This window comes from Nyctibius grandis, chromosome 2, assembly GCF_013368605.1.
Source record: "Nyctibius grandis isolate bNycGra1 chromosome 2, bNycGra1.pri, whole genome shotgun sequence".
NCBI classification, from domain to species: domain Eukaryota; kingdom Metazoa; phylum Chordata; class Aves; order Nyctibiiformes; family Nyctibiidae; genus Nyctibius; species Nyctibius grandis.
The window spans coordinates 106,632,614-106,654,951 of record NC_090659.1 but is presented as its reverse complement, the minus strand read 5'-3'; the positions used below and the strand labels follow the sequence as shown (position 1 = coordinate 106,654,951).

Below are 22,338 nucleotides of genomic sequence, written 5' to 3'. Positions count from 1 at the left end.
AAAGGCAGCATGCAGGGCAGTACCTTCTAACATCCCTAATCTAATAATTGTGGTTGCTGGGGGAGAACGAGGGGATCTGACTGCAGAAAGTGGCCAGGAACACATGTACTCCCTACATGATGTTCCTCACTGCCACTGTCATAGAGAAGGTAGTGGCATAGCTGCACCCTGGTCTGCTATAATCATGGTCTTATGTTCTGACGTTAACTGGAGAATCAAACAGGTCAGACACTGTCTCTCAAACCCAAAAGATGGCGTGCATTTTCCATGACCTTCCACTCTCTCCAAAATGTAAAGCATTAATTCTCGTACTTTTGCCCAATTCCTTTATAAACTTCTTCAGACTGGGCAAACAGAAATAGCTTAAACAGAAGATGGCAGTCCACTATGGGGAATGGCTTAGCAATCTTATAGTTCCTCAGCTCCCCACAACTACTGACTTCTCCAGAGCAGCCCCTTCCCTCCCCGTACAAGAGGGAAGGGTCTCCGGTCTTGCTGTAAAAGCAGGAGGTTCAGAAGAAACAAGGCAAGATTCTAGTCAGAGATGCTTTTGCCTTGGCCAGTCAAAAGGAAAACATTAGTACATACCCAGGGTAATTATTTGAAGAAAATGATTATATTATTTTCTGTGCCTTCACATCACTGAATCAGAGTGCAGTTACATACTGTTGAGTTATTGGTGAAATAGCAGCAGAATGATTAAGGAAATCAACAGGCAAAACCATGCAAAATATGTTAGTTATCAACAAAGTAATTGGATAGCGTTTAAGCGAATGAAACAGACGCAGGCATGCAAAATATTACAAAGGATTACAATAACTGTAGCAGAGGCTGGAGGTTTCTAAGTGACTACATTCCAAGTGACCCAACTACATTCACTACCGGCAAACAGAGGATGTTCTCATCACTACCACACTTCCAAGGAACCACAACGAGAGGGGAAGGTCACCCCAGAGATATAAGAGTTTCCCAAAGAATGGGAAATTACAAATGAGAGTGAGAGGAGGAAAGCTTTAGAGAGGAAGAAAATAAACTCAAATTCTGAATTCTGTTAGATGGCTAAAAAGCCGTATTTCATAAAAAGGATAACTCTTAAGCCTGTTGTGGTTCAGTGGTTACAACAGCAGTCAGAGCAAAAATGCAATATGGAGCAAAAGTATAAAATTGATTGACAAAATGGGGAAAAGTGATAAAGTCAAGCTGAAGACTACAGGAAGAAAGTCAGTCACTGATTTAAAAAGAAATGAAAATTTTCTAAAACATATTTGTAAAGCAAGAATTCCTAGTGATGGTGTAAGATCTTTTGTTAGATGGAGATAGTACATTTAAAATAATATAGGAAAGGACAGAGTTTTTACTGATTCGGATCTGGGAAGGAAGAAGATGATGGAGATGGTGATATTGAAATATTTTCTAATTCATTAGCAAAAAAAAGGAGACTCTTTAGTAAACACAAGCTAGACAACTTAAAGAACTGGTCTTCCTATGGTACGCCAGAAAGCACGGAGGTCCTCCCTCCCCCAGGCACAGCATCCAGCTCAGCCTCCATCCCCACTCAGCCCTGGGCTCACTGCAGAGCTGCCTCCAGGTCCCTGTATAGCAGGGATATGCCTGAGCCACCCTTGTCCTCAGCGACTGCTCCCTTCCTCAGCAGCAGCCGTGGGCACCTGATGTCTGCCCAGCATCTGGGGGCGCGTAGCCCCGTGCTCCCCCCGGGACATGTTTGTTGCTTGGCCGGCTCTGGTCCTAACAATGGGGGCATGGTCGGTGAGCACGACCAGTTGAGGGGATCACACCCACCAAAGACGAACGGTGCCTCCGACTGCCCCATCATGGACTCGCTCACCAGCTCTTCATGCTACTTGTTGGGGCCGTGGCGCTGGGTCCCTCTCCCCGCTGCCGGCTGAGTGCTGGTGGTGGCACCTGGGACAGGCGCTCTTCACGCTGCGCTCCTCTCGCTGTGCTGCCCATCCAGGCTGTCCGCGCCCCGCAGCACAGCCGCCCACTGGCCAGGGGACGGGCACGCCCGGGGCTGGGCTCGGCCCCGGCCTCCTGCCCCCGTCCGCCCGTCCCCGGAGCGACGTGGCTGGGCCGTCCCCGGTACGGGAGCCGGAGCTGCCGGGCCACGGCCTCTGGCGTCGCACGCGGAGTGCGGGCCCGGGGCGGCGGCGGAGGCGGCGGGGGGCACGGCGGGTCCGCCCCGCTGGCTTTGCCCGCTAGAGGGCAAGAGAGCCCCGCACAAGCGCGGCGGGGCGGCTGCCCCTGCCCCGCGGCCAGCGGCGCCCGGCTCGCCCAGCCCCGCTCCTGCCCCGCTTCTGCCACCGCGGGGGTCCGGCGCCGCGGCTCCGCGGGCAGCCGCCCCGGGAGAGCTGCTGCGGGCAGCCAGGAGCGGCCCCGCCGCCCGCGCCTCGGGCCGGGAGCCCCCGCGGAGGTGCCTTCGGGAGGCGGCGAGAGCCCGTGGGCCTGCGGCCTTTGCCCGGGCTCTGGGCGATGCGGGAGGAAATGTCCTGGATGGGCACGGTGCCGCAGATGGAGAGGTAATGAGTTCCACCGAAAAGGCTAGCGAGGCTTTTTGCCAGTCCAGAAGTCGTCATGGACCACCTTCTCCATTGGGGTGAAGGTGCACCGGGCTGCTGTGCCAGCCACAGTGCCCGCAAAGTGGTACGTGGGGCACACACCCAGCTCCTGCCCAGCGGGGCGAGCGCCTAGAGGCACCTTCTCCCTGGCCCCAGGGAGGTGACGATGAGTTGGTTGCTGGCTGCAGCTCCGGTCTAGCGCTGGTAAGTAGGGTCCAGCTCATGGTTGGGTATGTGCCTTGGTTGGCATACGAATGCCACCCCACCTTTCAGGCAGTGAACTATCTAATAAAGAAGTCTATCAGGCAAAGGAACAACGTCAGGGACACCCTGCAGCCTGCTGGCAAACCCTGCCGAGGCAGCTGTCGCAAATGAGCACCAACAGTGCGGGAGCATGAAGAAGGCAGAAACCTCTGTGAACAGACACCATGTGTGCTTGGGCAGGAAAGGTGCACAGGGCAAAGGGTGGGCAGTGGCAGACCCCTTCTCACAGTGAGCGGTTCTGTGAGCCGTGCCACACAAATCACTTGCCATGCGGAGGCCTCTGCGGTCACCTGCACACATGGCAACTTGGATTTCTTCCCCTTTTCTCTTTCCAATCAATGGCACTTTGGCTCTTGAGCTGGAGGGACTTGCAACATCATGGAAAATCAATTCATTACTAAGAACAGCAGATACAAGCCATGTACAAACACCTGCATCAGAGAAATTTTAAACATATTTGGCAGCTCGCACATTTACATCGCCCTATCTGCCTTCAAGTATCACCAACAAGGACATGCATTCCAAAAGACTGTATCAACACCTGTGTCAATGCTCTTGACTATATCTGACTGATAATGGCATTATTACTTCTGTACTTAGTTTAAGATATCTTAAAACATGTAACCTGATTAACTCCCTCCCTAGGATGGTCACAAAGATCATATTCTGCCAATGCTTATTTAAAGTAGATTTACTAACTCCTGTATGCTGCAAAATACCGTAACACCATTAGAAATCCATGTCAAATATCCTGCCATGGCTGTGATCACATGGTGACACTGATGCTGGTGTCTTCTTGGACTTTCCCATCTAAACTGCATGTTTTATACTCCTCTGGTCTGAAAAATTGGTGAACTGGGAAATAGGTTCTTCCATGTTGTCTTCTGGGATTCTTACAGGTAATCTTTTTTGTTATAAATAAGTCTATTTTTTCTACAGTTTTTGAAGTGAGAAAGCAAATATATTCCTCTAGATTAATTTTTCTAAACCTGTGGGCACTTCTTATGTTAATCAAATCAACCCGAATCACACAGTTAATAAGTTTTCACAAATATTTTATTTCCGTGCAATCTAATGTTTCATAATCATGACTTTCAGTAACTTTTCATTGCTGAAATGACATGAGTTTTCTTTGGAGGATTAATTTGTGCGGGTATATTAATAGTTTAGTGCCCTCACCAGCCATTCTGGGGAAATGCTGAATCACATGTATAGCGCAGCAGGTGGGATCCATCCAGTCCTATCTAGACCTCTGTCATGTAGAAGTCTACATCTAATATAGGCTCCCTTCATACACTAGGAAGAATTAAGCATCTTTAGAGCATGAGTCATGTCATCCTAAAGTAGACGCTAGAATAGGTCAGATGATTTGTGCCCTAGAATTGCTCCTATTTCTCTGCATTAAAGAACAAGTAGTTTAGATCTTGATGTCTCCATTATAGCAGCCTCAAGTGAGGTGAGATGAATTAATACTCTTATCATATCCAGGTTTATATCATGCTTCAAAATTCTTATTTGTAAAGCAAACTGAAAAGAGCATTACTTTCTATATTCTCGATTTATAAAAAAAGCAGCTTTTAAAAGTTTGCTGACTCAACATTTTAGTAAAAATGGCAGATGCCATGTGTTTCATGGGAAAGTCAGGGCACCTCTCTTTTTAATAATGTAAGTCTTCCAGATCTCTGTCTGCAAGGTTGGGAAATAAATGAGTTAGACACATTGTAGGTCCAGAATAGGATCCTGTACTTTTGGTGAAATTATGCAGTCTGGGGGAATGAAAAAAAATAATCAAAAAACATTTTCTTATGGCAAGCTGAGTGTCATTTATTTTTCTAAATGACACTCAAAAATTGATATGTGAAAAGTTCATGTAGAGCTGAACAGGTTGGCAGAGTACAGGTGAAACAGGTTTGGGTTTTTTATAAAGTTATGATGTCTAAAACTTGCCAGAGGTGTCACATTAGTGTGGTATGTGTGAGGAGAACGTGTGTCAGGAACTCCTTGAGAAATGCAGGATCCTTCTGACCAGCTCTGCTCGCAGGAGTTAAAATCCTGCATAAAGCTGATGAGTAAGCTCGTGATGACTCACTGTGGCAGATGCAGTCTTTAATTCCAGGAGGGTATAAGGGAAGTGGGTGTAAATCTCGAGTAGAGGGGAGCTAGGGGTAGGGATATTCCTGCCTCAGTGTCTTGGGGATAAAAGTGTAGGTTTTTAATACAGCCCCAGCTCTCAGTAAAGCCAAACTTCTGTAAGGAGTAAGTTTGACATTACACATCACAGATTTTATGTGAAGCAGGGTTGGAACACCACCTACTCACAGATGGGTATAATTTTGGGGATGTCCTGCATAATTCATGTGTGGCTTTGATACTTATGAGTAATTCAGACATCAAAGCCTCAACTTAGATAACACTTTTATAACACTAAACTTCCTATAGCAAATAATCTGTGGGCTTTCATTTAAGTTCCTTTGCAAAAACATAACTGTATCAATACTTTCTTCTCAACGTTCAGATATTTTTCATAAGGTATGCTGGTGTGAAGTACAAGATAGAAAATACTGAAGCCTGGACTAGAGAAAAAATTAAAAATCCATATAATACTCTTCACTGAGACTATAAATGTAGATTTTAAAGCACTGGAAAGGAGCTGGGAGCCTCTTTCACAGTTGTTTCTAGACTGAGAGCACACCAGATGCCAGGCCCTTCAGTCACTCTGCAGTATTCCCTCTGCTTTGCCAGTGGCACAAACCTTCACTTTTCAGCAGTCTTAATTTCCTAACAAGCAATTTTATGTTCTCTTCCAAGTTAGCCATTACGCATGGAAAAACCTTCCCATTAATAACCATAAAGCTCCTTTATTGTTCTCCTTCAAATCTCCTTAAAACTTCCTTCTGACACCAAACACTTGTCATTGGCCAGGCCTGTTCCTTTTTATTCTCAAGGCTGCTGTTCCCTTACCCTTCCCCCATGGGTCTGTAGTATACACCTGTTGTCTTTCATCATGGGTTAAGATCATAACTCTTTGGGCATAGACCATCTCTCTTATTACATGTGTCTACAGTATCCGACACAATGGGACTGTGAGCCCTCAACGGGGCCTCTGGGTACTGCCATGATCCAGTTGATAAAGAATAATGATTTTTGACATGGTGAGTTCTGCAGTTTTTCCGAAGTCATTCTGCAGTTGTTCATGCTGATATAACCAGTGTGTGTGTGTGAGCAGTGTCCTTAAACCTGATATATAGGGTAAATGCTATGGAACTATTTACCAGAGAGCGCTGACTTTCCTGCTTTGGTGTTGGGGGGCTTGTCTGCTCTTGCACACCGAAATGCACGGACTGACATGCAGCAACTGTTTCCTTTTGTGGGTTTGTACAGAACTAGCACGATGGGACCCTGCTCTGAAGCTTCTGCATCCTGTCCTTCAAATAGCAATGAAGACCGATGAAGTCAAATGAAAGGGAGGTGGCTCATGCGCCACTGGCATGGAGTGTTCCTAAAGGTCCGTGGGGATTCAGGACACAGCCTTTCCCTGCTGCAGTTTCCTCGCTAGGCATGGAAACTAGAAGTGTCTTTCCCTCCTCTCAAGTGTTAAGTCACAGTTGCAAGTGGGGGATGCAGAAAGGCTGCACCAGTCAGAGATGGGCTGCTGGCTTTTGTGGTGGGGAAGGCAAGGAGAGCAGCCCCCTCCACCGCATGCCCACCGAGCGGGAGGACATTCAGAGAGTCAATTATTTTTGATTAACCCGCTTGCAAAATTCTCCTTCTCCGGAGCTGTTTCCAGCCTCCTCCAGTGACCTCCCTGGGCCCCACCACCTCAGTGATGCACATCATCATTCGCACCATGCAATCTCTCCCCCCCAGCCCCCAAGATACTATGTTTCTTGTCCTTTTCTCCCTGCCTCTCACTCCCTTCCCACCACCCCCAAAAGAGCCTGTCTTCAAGGTTTTGCACTTAATTCAAGGTGCTGCTCTCGCTCATGCAAACCTCTGCATAGTGCCTGCTCCTTGAGCTCTGCCCAAGCAACCCTTCTGCAAAGGCAGGAGACCCCTCTGTCCCTTTGCTAATTAATGCAGCTATAGTGAAGCGGCAAAACCACACCACCACCAATTCTCGGCATCATAAGAACAAACAGAAATCCTCTTCCCCCTCGCCGGGTCTCTCCTGGGGGTTTTAAATAACTTTTTTTTGGGGGGGGGAGGGGAGGGAGAACACGTACTTAGCATCGGCACTCCCGCCTCCCCCCATGCCACCTCCTGCCCGCCTCTCCCTTCCCTCCACCGCGCTCTTAAAAACTTGGGCCGAGCCCGGGCGCGGGGAGTCGCGGTTCGCCCCCGGAGCGCCCCGGACGGTCGAGGGCGGTGGCGGCGGCGGGACCCCGGCGCTGCCCGCTCCCGCGGCGGCATCCCCGAAACCGCCCCTCTGGCACCCGACTGCGGGCCGGCCGCCCCCGGCAGCGCAGGGGCAGAGCGGGAGGGCTGCGGGGGGACGGAGTGGAGAAGGAAAAACATGCGGCGTGGACGATAACGACCTCCCCCCACCCCCCCGGGTCCCAAACTTCCCGCGACCCCGCCGGTTTGCCTTCCGGAGCTGAGCTTCAGTCCCGCTTGGGACAGCGGCAGCCCGGTTACCTGAGGCGCGGGCCGGGACCGGGGCTGGGGCTGGGGCCGGGGCTGCGCTGCAGAGCGGAGCGGCCGCGCCTCCGCCTCCCCTGCGGCGGGGCCGGGGCCGGGCTCCGCTGGCGGGGCGCTGCCCGCCCTGCTCACCCCCGCCAATGTCAAGGGGGACTCGGGCTATGCGGGCATCTCCCGAGGAGCCCGCTTCCCGCAGCGGGCGGGCTCGGTATATTTAGCATCGCGCCGCTTTTTTTCCTCCCCCCAAAGTTTCGCCCACTTATTTATTTATTCGCCTGCGTGCGCCGCGCTGCCGCAGAGCAGCAAGAGCCGCTCCACGCCGTGCCTAGCGCTGGAAGCGGCTCTGTATTGCAGCAGGTAGGGCTGAGCGCTAGGACCTCGGAGAATCCTTCCAGCAGCAATCAGGACTACCTTAAACCCAGCCCAATGCCTCTTCCTGCGCCACTCTGCGTGCTGGATGGAGATCCACAGTCAAGAGCTGCAGCTCAGTGCTGGAGTACAACATTTCACAGGGAGCCGTGCAGAAGCAACACCTGTTTCGAGCCAGCCAAGAAAGACACAAGCACTTGTATGTTGCTGCTTTGCTTGTGGATCGTCAAAAATCCTAAACCAGTGGACATCTGCTGAGCCTTCTCACAATTCTGGATAATAGATTTGGACGTCAAAAGTTTTTTTTTTTTCCTTTTTCTTTTTTCCTTTTTCCAAAAAATTTTTTGGATTTATTTCAGGCAACAACGTGAGATTTCCCCCCTCCCCCTTTGCAGGATTCATGCTGATGTATGCAGTCTGTTATAGAGTAAAAACAGCGCATGCCTTTCTGGAGTCAGAATCCATAAATCCTGACGTAGCCTGTGCATCTTAAAAAAAAATCCCTATAACGCCTAGGTATTTAAGTTGCTATGGTCATTCTTATCTTAAACCAAATGGAGAAACTACGGATTTTTTTCTTTATTACAGTTGGATGGGCTGAAGACCGTATTGCTTGCTAAGAGCTGGGGATATATGCATTTATATAGATATACACATCTATATGTTTATAAATATGTCAGTGTGTGAGTATAAAGTGGTGGTTTCTTAGACTAACTGGTTTGACCTTGAACCTGTACCAGTCAAAACAGAATATTACTTTTATTTATGCATTTAATGGATTGAAGAAAGAACATTTTCTCTGTAACTGCGCTAGGGAGGGGAGAGGAGTGGAATATACCTAATCTTATATCTCCTGGGTTTGGCACCATCGTTATTGTTTATCCTTATTCTCTAAAAGCAGAATCTTCTGATGGCTCCCTTAGGTGAAGTTGGGAACTATTTCGGTGTGCAGGATGCAGTACCCTTTGGGAATGTGCCCGTTTTGCCGGTGGATAGTCCGGTTTTGTTAAGTGACCACCTGGGTCAGTCTGAGGCAGGTGGGCTACCCCGGGGGCCTGCGGTCACGGACTTGGACCATTTAAAGGGGATCCTCAGGCGGAGGCAGCTATACTGCAGGACTGGATTTCATTTAGAAATCTTCCCCAATGGTACTATCCAGGGAACCAGGCAAGACCACAGCAGATTTGGTAGGTATTATCCTTAACCCTTTAGTGGTCATGTGATAAAATAATGGGGCAGAACTGCGGGCGGGGGGAAGGGGGGGTGCGAGGCGGGCGGGGAGGGGGGTTTGTGCTGATGGCTGATCCGTCGAGGGGAAAAAATGAAGGTGTCCGGGATTGCAGATGTACACAAGTGGCACCACCGCAGCGGAGCAGGAGCCCTCGCCGAAGTCGGCGGGTGGTTGGTAGCGATGTTTGTGTAGCCCCAAGTTCTTCTTAAGAGCAGACCCGTACTGGGAGGTGGTGGTGGCGGTGGTGAAATTTTTGCTCGGGACGTTTCTGCTGAATGATTTGATTTCGCGAGTTTAAAGGGGTTTTAATCATTAACCACTACAATTTAAAATTCACCGAGTTTCCTGAAGGGAGTGGCTGTCGTCCTGTACGCAAATTAACGAGGGCTTTTCTTTCGTTTTCCCTGCCGATTACCTGCCCTAGTAACTGCCTGAATTGCCAGCCCAGCCTATTTCTCTTGTCGGCGAGGATCCACCGGCAGCGCCCGCCGGTCCGCGGCCGGGTTCGCCGCACGCCGCAGCCCGGCCCCGCAGCGCTGCCGCTGCCCGGGGCGGGGGGAGCGCAGGTGGGGGCCGTGCTCACCCCTAACCCGCCGGGAAGCCTGCACCAAAACCTGCCTTTTCCCCAGCTATGGTGGCGTGTCAAGCTGTCAGCGAATTTGAAAGAGCATTCCTTGGATTTCATTTCCAGGGGACGCTATTTGTGACTCAGCAGCGAGGGCCGGAGGGCTCATGGCTTCGGCCGCCCTGAGCAGCCTGTGCATGTGCACACGCACACATGCACACACGCACACACGCACACGCGAGTCAGGTGGGCCTGGAGCTTTGCTGCCAGGGAGACTGTTAAAGGCCCGGCAGATTGAATGTACGAAAGTAACTACAACAGCCTGGATGAGCTGATTCTTTGGGGTTTTTTTTAAGGAGGGGTGAGGAAAATACGCCAGGTTAGCTTGCCACGCTCCCAGCTGTTGGAAGGAGTTAACTTGTGAGTGAACCAACGTGACAGCACTTAAAGTCGGTCGTAAAAACAGTCCTGTGGTGATTTTTTTTCTCTCCCTATTTTCATGCCAGATGTTGAACGATATCTAAACTGTATTTTATTGCTTTGTGAAGCTGTTTAGATAATGCCGGTGTTGTAGGAGATGATCTCCAAAGGGCGCAGAAGGGAATGGGCGGGTGGGGAGGGAAAGGGAGAGGGCTGAGGCTCGCGTGGTCGCAGGTTTATCCTCCATCCCCCGCCAGCCGCTGCTCCCTGACACTCTCACGCTGCTTCCAGGCTCTGCCTCCCTCCCACGCCTCCCGCCCGGGGTCCCCGGGGGTGGGGGGGGAGCGTCGCGGGTCTCCCGGGGGTGCGGTATTCACGCTTGCTGGAGAGAAGAAGCGCGGAAAGTGTTCTAGGCAGCCGCACAGTGAGGGGAATGGGGGGAACTGTGCATCCAGGCGTTTTCCGTGACACAGGCAGACGCCCTGCGTAGCTGCTGAACTACGGCCGCGGGTTTCCCCTGCCCGCTGCGGGTGCGGGCACACTGAGGCGGGCGCGGTGCGGGCCCGGCGGCAGGTGTGGGGCGGTGTGTGCCGCACCGGCAGCCGGGACTGCGGGGGGCCGGCACCCCGCGGCGCCCCGCCGCCCCCGGAGGAGGGCTCCCAGCTGTTCCCTTCGCAAGGCGGCCGTGACCACATTATTCGCGGCGTCTATTTTTAAAAATGGCTTTCCAGCCGCAGTTGTAGGAAGCTGACGATTTCGAGGGGCAGCTCTTCCAGACCTTGCAGTGCCTTGGCTTTAAATAGATTTATTTTTTTTCCTTCTCGGTTTGATCGCCCTCTCCTCCCCAGGATGTACCTTGTGATAACTCTTCTCCCATGGAGTGCGCCGGTGATGTCCCTGCTCGCTCCGGGGTCGGGCGGACCGGGCACGGCAAAGCCATGGGATGCGTCGAGGCTCCCGGCTTATTTGGGGGCGGGGAGGGATCTCGGTGCTTTGTATCGGTGCCGTGACATTGTTGTTGGGTTTGTCGGGAGGTCGCCGAATAGCAGATGCTATTTGTTTTTGGTGATTGTAAAGTCCTTCTGATGACCCTGGGAAGGTCTGCATCCCAACTCGGGAGCTGACCGGGGGAGAGCAGGCTAACTTGGTCTCCTGATCGTGGTGCGTGTGGAGGTGGGGGGACGAAATCAGAAGGAACTTTTCCTCCAGGAATAAGGAGGACAAAGAGAAAACCCTGGGGGCTGCGCGTAAACTCCTCTCCGGGCTCTGCCCTGTGGGAATCCCCCTCCCCGCCACACACAACACACGCACATACACCTCTGGAGAGACATCAGATAAGAGTAATTCTTTTGTGATGCTATGTTGGATGTGTGCCTATTGCATACAATACACCGAGCCATATTGTGTGCCTATACTCGCCCGGTTCTAGGAGCCTTGGCATTTCGCAATTCCTGCAGCAAGATGTCCATCTCTAAAAGAAAAGCTCCCAGGGAGAGCCCAGCTCGGTCCCCACCGTAATGCGATCTCAGGTGATCAAAGCCTTATCTCTCCTGGGTGACAGAAGAAAATTTTTTTTGATGCAGTCTCCTTTAGTCTAGGGCATTTGCTAGACAGTGGAGTCATTGTAAATTCAGGAACTCTGTAACAGCGGAGAGGCGTGCCTCTGTGCGTCAGCACAAGTACTGCATGCACAGCATTAAAAAAATAGGTGCATGCAGGAAAAGCAAAAAAAAAAAAGCTTGTCAGCAGGTGACCTCCGCTCCCCGGGACCTGCTGCTACAAGGAACCGCTGCGTTCATCACCCGCGGGAGCCGCGCAGCCCCCGCCCTCCCGCCCCTCCACCGCGCCTTGCCTGCTCCGGCGCTCGGGCTGCCGAGGCGGCTTCGGCGCCGGGGAGGGAGCGGGGGGCGGCTCTGGCCGGGGGGGCTCTGCGGCCGCCCATCCCTGCTGGTGCTGTATGCGGGAGGCTGGGGCTGCCCCCCCCGCCCCGTGCTGTCTCCGCGGGGAGACGGCAGACCGGGGCGGGTGGGTGTGTGATGCATGCAGAGGGCTCTGGCCCCTGGGAGTAGAAATTGGGGGCCAGGTTTTAGGGGGAGGGAAGGGCGCCGACCAGCCCCCGCAGTCTCCCCCGCTATTAAGCGTAGCAGAGGGGAGGGGATGCGGGGCGGGGGGGTAAGGGCGCTGTAAGAGCCTGAAACTGAAGCAGGGCCCTGCTGCCTCCGGGGGGGCTGTGGCTGTCTGTGCTCCAGTCTCTTAATTGGCATCATGTGGGGGAGCGGGCGGAGCGGTGACAGCTGCGACAGGCGGGACACATCCCGGCGGAGCCCCGGCCGGCGGGCGGGCGGCGTCGGGGGCAGGGGGACGCCGGGGAAGCCGCGGCCCTCGCCCCATCGCCGGGCTGACCTCCAGGCAGCTTCTTAGCCACGAAGGGCTCTGCTTTCCTCGCCCCTCTGCTCTTCCGTGGGTGAATGATTGCTAAACACGGGGCAGCACAGCTCCAGCGCCCTGCGCCCTGCCCGCGCGTCCTCCGCCGCTTCCCTTTGCTCTGCTCCCCGGGAAGTCGCACAAAGAAGTGACTGGCAGAGATGCTTGTTCACGGCATTCGTTGGTGGTGTTAAGGTGCTAAGTGCAAGTTAAACTGCTTCAATCCAGCAACACAAAGAAAGACTATATATAGCTCAAGACAAAAATGTGCAAAGGGCGGAACACCCGCAACAAAAAGATCTGTAGTTGCAAAGATGTTCATTGCTTGAAGCCAAGGCAAACGCTTCTGTAAGGCTGCTCTTCACTAGAGCTAAACTAGATGAAAGTTAAAATTGCACGTTGTGTGAACGACCCACCTCCTCTCTCCTTTGAGCCTGGTAGGAGATCAGGGCTGTCCTTCACAGTCAGGCTGGTGTCCTGCTGCCCTTCAACATGGTCAGAGTTGGATCATGTGGAAGCAGGTGTGTGAAGGGCTGATACGGACATGGAAGGAATAACTTTCCCTAAAACTTTCTTCCTAACCTCTTTGTGGAGGAGGGGTCTTTGCCTTGAAGTGGTTTTATTAAAGAAAATGTTCAATGTCTGACAAGAAGATATTCAGCATCCCATGTACTGAGACAGTTATTTCCTCTCTCCTTTTCTTCTCTTGCCCATTTTTAGCTATAAATAGGGCCCTAGCTTTTAAAGTTTGGAGCTGTCCTATTTTTGTTTGGTCCAGCCTCATTTTGAAGAGAAATATCTGTTTTAATATCTGGTTCAGGTCCTAAGTACTATTTGTATATAATAGAAACTATACAGTGAAAATATTCATAGGAGTGTTGGGCCAAATCACACAATCCTTAAACTGGCAAGACTTCTGTAAGACTACATGCTTGGCCCCACGTGATCTCTTGAAGGACTTAACAGCATGGCACATAAAACTTGGTGTGAATAGGCTTTTGAATATTTCAAATGAAGACGACTCTATTCTGATCTCAAATACATGGATGTGCTTTGCCAAGTACCTTAAGTTCCTCTTCCGCACTTACAATAGGATGCGACAGTGCTTTTTTATTCTTTTGACACGCTAAGCAGCATGCACCGAAATATTTGAAACGAGGGCAGCAATTAAAGTCTACATTTATACTGATGAGAAAGATGCCAGACTTATTTACTTATCTGTAGTATGGTATAGTACACACTTAACATAAGATTTAACCTCAGTTGAAATTGCTTGGTAATATATATCAGGTAATATGTTAGTTTGGTAAAAGCTTTACAGAAGAAGCCTTAGAAAGAAATCTGGAAGTATTTCATGTCCAGGTATAATGGGAGTGTTTAAATTGTTTCAATGGATCGATTGTATCTGAGATACTACATACACCAGATAAACAGCATGCTACCACTTTTTATTACTTCAAAAAAATCCATAATTACTAAATATTTCCTCCCAGTATTTTTGATTTGTGCATATGTAGAGAATAATTTAAGAGGCCCAGGCCTTAAAATGGGGTTATCAAAACAATAAGACTATGGTGTTTGTAGTACTGAATAATATATAAGGTAATGATAATAGTCCCTTACAGGGAATACATTTCATCTTTACATTAGCTTGGGTATAAATTTTCCCTATTGGCTGCAACTTGTGCTGTGTTAGATTTATGTGATTCATGCCTGTTATTGATTAGTGCTCAACTATTTTGCGGGAGATGCCAAATTAATTGTTCAAAAAATCCATGAAAGTGCTTTTTTATTGGCCACGCGAGGCTCAACACATACTATACTGTTATTTTATTATTTAATGTAAATATAGTTTCCAGTAAGCTTTAAAATTAATTACGTGGTGTGCTTAGACATGAAAATTCACAAAATATATTGAAAATGCTACTCTGTGCTTTATTTTGTGGCTCAGAAAGTAGCATAACGCAGCAGTGTGCTCCTGAATGTTGCTGGATAACTCCTGTGAGATCATTACTGTCTTACATGAACGTTCCCAAATAGGAAGCAATTTCCATTTTTTTCCACAAGACTTCTAGGTTTCTGCAAGGTTTGGTTGGTAGCATCCTCATTGAAGGAGGTAAGCAATTTGTAGGGAAGGCTGCCAAAAAAACCCCAAACCCTCAGAACCAGATGAGCTGATATTTGATACAGGCACTTGCTGTACCGTGCACATTGATGCTGAACCTAGGAGCTTTGTGGAAGCAGTCCTTCTCTGCAAAATGTTCTTGTCTCTAGTGCACAAATGTCTATGTGAGCTTGCTGTTACATGCACAGGAAGACTTAATCATTTATACACTATTACTTGGGTTTAGAATACTTTAATTTTCAAATTTGAGATAAGTGAAAAATAACACACCAGAGAGATGGTTAATATCTAGATGGAAATGTGTGAGACTCTGTACTATACTAAGGATTTTAATTTCTCAAGATTCTGGAAGATCATACTGTGAGTAAATCTTTCCACATATTCCTGATTCATTGATGCCTGCAAGTAGATCTTTTGCTTCTATGTGTAACATTGTTTTTATCTCACAATTCTGATTCAAATGTATTTTTTCTGAATTTATTTGCAAGACAAATTTCATAGGTTCTTTAATACTGCTAAATTTGGCAATCTAAAAACTTGATTTTTTGTTCTTTGAGTGTATTATTTGTTGTGCAAATTAGAATGTGACTGAGCTTAAATTTGTGTTTAGAAATGATGAGAAAGATTGAGAGTAATCTTTTAATTTGGTACGTTGATGCTGTCTGCAGTGCATCGTTCTAGCAGAGATGCAAAAGACTTCACTGTTCAAGTACCATACTTTAAGATATATTCATTTGTTCCTCATCTTCCTCCAAGCAACTCTGAAAATGAGAAAACACATTTGAAAAGAGTTGCTTTTTGCTCAGGGATCAGTCACATCTGAAAAAAAATCTTTCAGTGGAAACAACATGTACATGGTTTGTTTTTTCCTGCATTTTATAGGTATACTGGAATTTATCAGTATAGCAGTGGGCTTGGTCAGCATCCGAGGAGTTGACAGTGGACTCTACCTTGGAATGAATGAGAAAGGGGAACTGTACGGCTCGGTAAGTTCGTGCTTGTCTTGGGCAGTCATGATCCTTACTTTCTGTGGGAAAAATACGTGACAGCTTCTACAAGCCCCTGTTGCACTCGGTGCTGTACAAGCACTGTTTCTGCTTTAAGTATCTTGCAGTCTAATTAGAAACAAGACCCTGTGGGTGCTATAATGAATACGGGAGAGAGAAAAGGTGACAAAATCAGGAATGAGTAATAGCACGGACAGATGACAATTTAGATACAAGCAGAAAGAGACTGATGGCCAGAGCTGGTCACTGAAGAATAAAGGATGTGCTGCAACATTTGTAAACCTGTCCTTTCAGCAGAGACATAAAACGAGACAAAGTTGCTGCCTTTTGTGCTTAGGCAGGGAGCTTTCCAGGAATTGACAAAAGAAAGTAGAGGAGGAGGTAAAGGGTGGCATACGTGGATGAGAAAACGAGAAATAGGAGTGGATAATAGGTATAAAAAGTATAGGAATGAGGGCAGGAGGCTTGGTGGTCTTGTTCTGAAACTTCAGCTGGTGCTCCCTGAGGGATGGCAGCAGGAGTGAGTAACGGGTGTGAGGGAGGAGTAAAACTTGGTATTTCAGATGTGGGTTAGACTGGCAAACCAGCCTACCTGCGTATGTGTGTGTTTGTGTGTGTGCGATGTGACCTTTGCCTGTCAATGCTTGAGACATCTGACGTACAGTGGGGTTCACACCCTGGGTAGATCGTGGGCAGGGGGAATCTGAAATCGAGCAGGTAACTCCCCAAATAGTAGAAGGCAACCTCTTCTAGCAGTAAAGTATTAATGTCGAAAGTTGACAAGGACTTGAGAAGCAGTTATGTTTGAGGAAGAGGATGGCAGGTTTGAAGGTAAGCAAACGTGTAAAGTGAAGGGAGGCTGTGTATTCACTGGGGTTCATTAGAAGCACGGAGGAGAAGGTGACAGTGCTTGACTGATGTTGTAAACGTTGCGAAGAGAGACACTCAAAAAGTGACAGAGAGTGGCTTTGGGTGTAGCTGAAGATACCCATGTCAGAGGGGAGTAATGGTAACTGGCAAAAGGGTGCGGAGGGAACTGGGTGGGACAGCAGTGAGAGTGGGAGGAAACATGAGAAGATAGTGTTGAGTGGGCAGGTGAAAACAGAAGAAGTAAGAGGGATGTCTAGCTTCCATATACATGATCCATGGAGGAGTGTGAGGAAGCGAGACCAGGAAGGTCTAGCAGAAGTGTTTTTATGGGCACGTCCTGGTTCACTGATCCTGTTCTAGTAACATTTTGTGTGAGAGAGGGAAGGTAGAGGTGGGAAGGGGACTGTCTTCTGAGCAAAGAGCAGGCTAGGGGAGGAAGCCAGAAGGTACAGAACATGACAGTGTATGTGGGAGGCAGAAAAAGGGGTGGTAGAATGAGGGACAAGGCTGGGATGGAGAATGTGTGTACATGGGAGAAGGGGAAATGGGGAAATGCAGTGATGGTGAGAACCAGTGAGTGGGAAAGGCCAAAGAAAAGGGATTTAGCATAAATGGCAATATGGAGGAGGAAAAAATTAGAAGGATGGAGAGGAAGAGAGAAAAGGAATGGATGCAATGACAGATGTAAACAAGTTGCGTGTGAGGAGTGAGTAAGTTGTCATAAGTCACAATCCTTGTGCAGCTGATGAATGGGATAAAGAACTGTCGAAGTCATGAGTAATTTTATGGTTCAGTTAGGCAGCAAAAAGGCAGAACAACAACAGTAATATGCATCAGTAATGTTGATAATCATCAGTAAGAGTAATCATTTAAACAAATAAACATAGTGAATCAGTTACTCTACACTTTAGATATTGAGAAAAAGAAAATGTGGTTATTGACAGAGCTTAAATGCATAGACTTGGGAAAGCAAATGTTACATCACTTTTCTGTGCAATTTATATTTTGTGTTTGCAATATGTTTGACTGTCAGAGTGAATTACTCAAAACATTCTTTGCTGAAGAAATATGCACAAGAAATTCTTTGTAAATTACTAAGCTCACTGCATTAATAAAATAGTTGTTCCATGAAGACCAGTTCTAAAGGAGCCTGCTTTCCTAGGCGTTTGTGTCTCACAGTCCAAGACATGGGTCTCCCTGACCTTCTGTCTCTGCAGTAACACAAATTCCCCAGCCTTTTGTGTTTCTTGCGTGGAAAAAGAGACAGCGTTAGCTGTCCGTGCTCACTGGATTGTCAGTTTGCAGCGATTACATAGCTCACCACTTCCAAGTGGGACGTGCAAATGATTTCTCTTCTTTACCCTGCCTCTGATTAGGTCCCAGACTGATAAGAACTTAATTTTCTTGAAGACCTTTGCCTCCTAATTGAAACTGGCTGAAAAACTAAGGAAGGACAGACAGGCAGGCAGATGGATGTACAATATAATTGGATAACCTCTTTTCCTTAAGAAATGACGCTAAAAATATGAAGCCATTCGTAAAGGAGAACTGGCAATCTATAGGGCCAGAATGCAAAGTTCAGGTTAAAATCTGATGGATGATGTGGCTTGTTGTCAGCCTCCAGAGATGGGGCACACTAAAGAGTGATGGTAATTGAATTACATTACTTCCAATGAAATATAACCTCTAATGGCTACTCAGTGTGATGATGCTTTAAAGCCTTGTCAACACTAGCAATCCTAGTGCCTATATTCAGCAACTGTCAGCTCTCGTAGAAACACTGAGATAAGCAGGCCTCAGAGCAAATTTTCGTGTAGAATTGGCTGGACATTTTTAAGTGACAGTGTTTTGCTTTTGGTTTTGGTCAAAAAAATGCAGTTAATTGAAAATGAAGTTCTCTCATGGGACTAAACGTTGCAGTTTGAACCAGAAGCAAGGTTCAATCCTTGCAGTTCAATCCAGCACAGAATTGTCTTTCTGGTGAGAGAGATGATCAGTTTAACTGAAATTAGTTTTGAGACTGATATGTAACAGACTGAGGTTCAAGTTTTTTACCTGAATTAAGCGGAGCGGTCACTTGAGTTGAACTGTTCTGTAGCACCAGCAAGTTGTCCTTGTGCTGCCTGTTCTGGGAGGTGGGTTCCTCTGTCTTGGTTTCTTCACTAAGGGCCATGACTACCACCAGCTTTGTTGTGGAGCAGGTACACTTATGAGTCTGTGAACATGTTTTCTAAGGTGGGAAAACTGATTCCCATGCACAACTGAATAGCAACCTAAGAAATACGTTGTCCTGCTCTACATCAGCATTGTGGATCTAAGCAGGTGTGTTTCTGCAGGCATTCAGCACTGCAGCGCTTGACACTGCCGGAATAGATGCCCCGTGTCTATGACACTATCATATTTATATTCAAATTACTGCATGAGAAATATATTACATGTGAATCAAATCAGTGACCTAAAAGACTTGCATCCTTCTATATTTGTGTTTGAAACATTTGGCACAGGAAGACTTTCCCAGCATATTTGTGGTGCCACTGGAGATGGGACATGTGGCGAAGCAGAGCAGCCAGAATGGATGATTGCTGCCAATTTTCATGAAAGACAACAGTAAAGGCAGTTTCAGCGTATCTCGATCCAGACACGTTCCTCTTGGCCTTCTCAAAGTGCTGCTTTCCTTCTAGATTAGCTGCCTGACAAACTCTTCCCAACTTGCCACCGTTACAAGGGCAGTTTTTACTGCATCTTCTGGTTAAAAGAGCACAGTGACTCTCATGCGGCTCTCAGGCAGCAACGTATAACATAGGGTGGCTGTTCTCAAATTCCTCCTCATCCCACAGATTTAACCAGGGAAAACTGAAGATATATGGATGTGGTACTGCAGAAAAGCCAGTGGTAGCTACATAGCGATGACTTGGAGGCTGGTTAGTGACAGCAGCTTTCCCTCCCGTCTCGCTGTGTTCCTGCTCTCCCTTTACCTTGCTTTCCTCTTGCAGCCTGCAGCTATGACTCATCCTGTTTCACAACAGCTACTGTGCTTGTCACTGGAGAGGAGGAAAAATCCAAACTACAGATAGGACCTGAAGGGTGTTAAGATGAGACGTGAAGACCTTTTTCCTTCCTGAGTGCCAAACGGCTCTCTGGCAAGAGTGTTAGCACATGTGTCTTAGCTGTGCTCCTCGGTGCCGTGCCATGGAGTGAGTGAGGTCTTTCTGATCAGCCCCATGACCTTCATGCCTTCGTGGGCTGTCGGCACCCCCACGCTGCCCTGCACCGCTGCCCTTGGGAATATCAACAGCTGGCACGCACCCACATGGCAGGCAGTGATGAGCACCCACACCACGGAGTGCCCATCGTTCACACTGCAGGCTGCCCTCTGAGGCAGTCCTGTGCCACCTCAAGCACAGCAGAACCATGGGACACCCTTGCCTCAGCTGCCCTCACTGTCCCGGGCTCTCCTGCAGTAGAGAGCTGTGCTACATCTCACTGATGGCATTCCTGTCCCATTGATCTCCCATGGACACAGACCTGCCCCTCTCCTCTTCCCAGACTAGATATAAGGAAGAAATTTTTTATGATGAAGGTGGTGAAACACTGGAACAGGTTCACCAGAGAGGTGGTAGATGCCCCATCCCTGGAAACATTCAAAGTCAGGTTGGACAGGGCTTTGAGCAACCTGATCTAGTTGAAAAAGTCCCTGCTCATTGCAGGGGGCTTAGACTAGATGACCTTTAAAGGTCCCTTCCAGCCCAAACCATTCTATGATTCTGTGACTCTATGAAATGCTGGTATCTCCATTGCTCCTTGTGTCCTTGGCAGGTGGCAAAAGGCAGCTAAAGTTGGATGCTTAGGAGGAAAATTGGGAGTTGGAAGATCTGGAGCAGTGACAAGGGGAGCTGTGCAGGGGGAAGGAGGAAGGCAGGAGGGGAGATGGTGGAGTTGTTGGGAAACGGGGAGAGGGCTAGGAGTACTTGGAAGGAGAGGAGAGGGGGAAGAGAGAGAGTGGGGCTTCATTTGCCCACAGAGCAGCTGGGACAGAGCCAAAGAGCCCAGATCTGGAGCCAGGGAGGGAGGCTCCTTGCCTCTGGGTTTCAGACTTACAGGGTATGTTCAGCAAAGTGAGATTTAGGACTCCTTGCAACAGGGTAATAAATGGCTGTCCTTCAAAAAATTAACTGAAAACTTGTTTGTCCCAATGTTTTTGGGACACTAAACCTGCCTTTCGCTCCTAAAACTACTGGGCAGAGGGTGGAGGAGGGGAGAGAGAGAGAGAGTACTGTCCTTGAAGAAACATGTTTTCCCAGTAAATGTGCGGGGAGGTGACGATATGCCTCTTTATTGTCCCAGCAGGGCTGCACCTGCAGTGTTTTGTGCTTTTGTTTGGGTCCCCACAGTCCTGGATGGACTATGCAGCTACAAAGATGGGTGAACACAAATTTTTCTGACAAAAAAGGGACAATTTTTCATAGTTTACTGAAAATTGCTTGGTGTTGGTAAGGATTTGTTTTGCTGCATTCTAAAAATATCTTTTATGTTCCCGTGCAAATAAGGGAAGGGAATTGTTCAGGCCTTCAAATGGTAGGTCAAGGTGCACGGAAACAATGTGAATTAAAAAACAGGTTGAAGGTGCATGTTGGGAACAGCATTTGGGTCAAGTGTATGGTCACTACATATCTAAGAATAGGATAGATAAATAAATTACCCTGCAGTATGATTCACACTTTCCTGTTAAACACCTCCGATCTAAGGTGATTCCATATGCTTCAGATATTGATTGATTTTTGTTTTTAATAATCTGGATTATCTGCCTGTCAGTGTACCCGCAGGCGCCTGTGGCTGAGCTGAGCTTGGAAACAGGACAGTTGCAGCACATAACAGTTTCTGGAGGGAGAATTAAATGCAATTTCCCTAAGTGAAGGCACAGGCTTCTAGGCTGAGAGCGGTCGAATCCCGGGAGGGATAATGGCTACGGCAGCAAGTTTAACACCCTTTTGCTTGTGTGTAAAATAATAAAGTGCCTTTTGGTAAATGGTACGAATGGTGGAGAGGCAGAGGGCAGTTCCTGGGGCAGCGGAGTTGCCAGGAGTGGTCAGGCTTTCTGCACGAGCAGCATTGCTCGGGAAAACCTGGCACTGCCGTGATCAAAAACCTGATGGTGTCTTTTAGCAGTAACAGCGACTCGTGTCTTCCTGAGTAAATCCGCTTTAAGGAGAAGAGTTGCAAGGAGTAGGCCTGTGGCTAATTTGAAAGGGCAAACCTTGAGATCTGAAGAGGACCAGTTCAAAAAGGTGCTTATGGCTCTGAATGTGAAGGAAACTTGAAATTTTGTCAGAGATGCAGAAATCCTGTGGAGATGGTATCCCAGCAAGGGTGGAACTGCTGGGAAGGATTTGGAGACTAACAGGCTGTGGGTGCTTGGCAGAGGGTCTGCGAGGAATGGGAGAAGGGCAGGTTGCAGAAGAGCGCGTGTCTTAAAGCTGTAGAAGCCCGGGGATAAAATGGAAATTGCTGCAATAAAGCTCACTAGGGCCCTGAAACGTATGCTAAAGTATAAGGCAAAAACTTTTCAAGCTATATAAATGGAAAGGGAACAGGAGTCTTTACAAACACAGTGTATTCAGGCGGGAGTGCACATGCAATATAGTCTGAATGTGGCTACTAACCGGGCTACCCAGTATTTCTGATAGACTCCTTGGGGTGGTAACACAGGGCTGGGGGATTCCCTGCTGTGTGATGAACAAAGGGAGTGAGGGCAGCTGACACCACTGCTGAAAGAAGTGGCTATTTTCCCTCCAGCCATCCATCCCCTCCCTTTTGCTGGCACAAGTGTTTCTGTTGCCCGGTGAATTGAA

General features: G+C 48.4%; 1 protein-coding gene across 1 annotated transcript in view; it reads left to right on the top strand.

The window, feature by feature from the left end:
* FGF9 (fibroblast growth factor 9) overlaps positions 1-22,338 on the top strand; it is a 56,814-nt gene that overhangs the window by 21,172 nt on the left and 13,304 nt on the right. Inside the window, 3 exon segments of the mRNA XM_068395323.1 lie at positions 1,976-2,537; positions 8,746-9,034; positions 15,495-15,598. Coding sequence (XP_068251424.1) covers positions 1,976-2,537; positions 8,746-9,034; positions 15,495-15,598 — 955 coding nt within the window.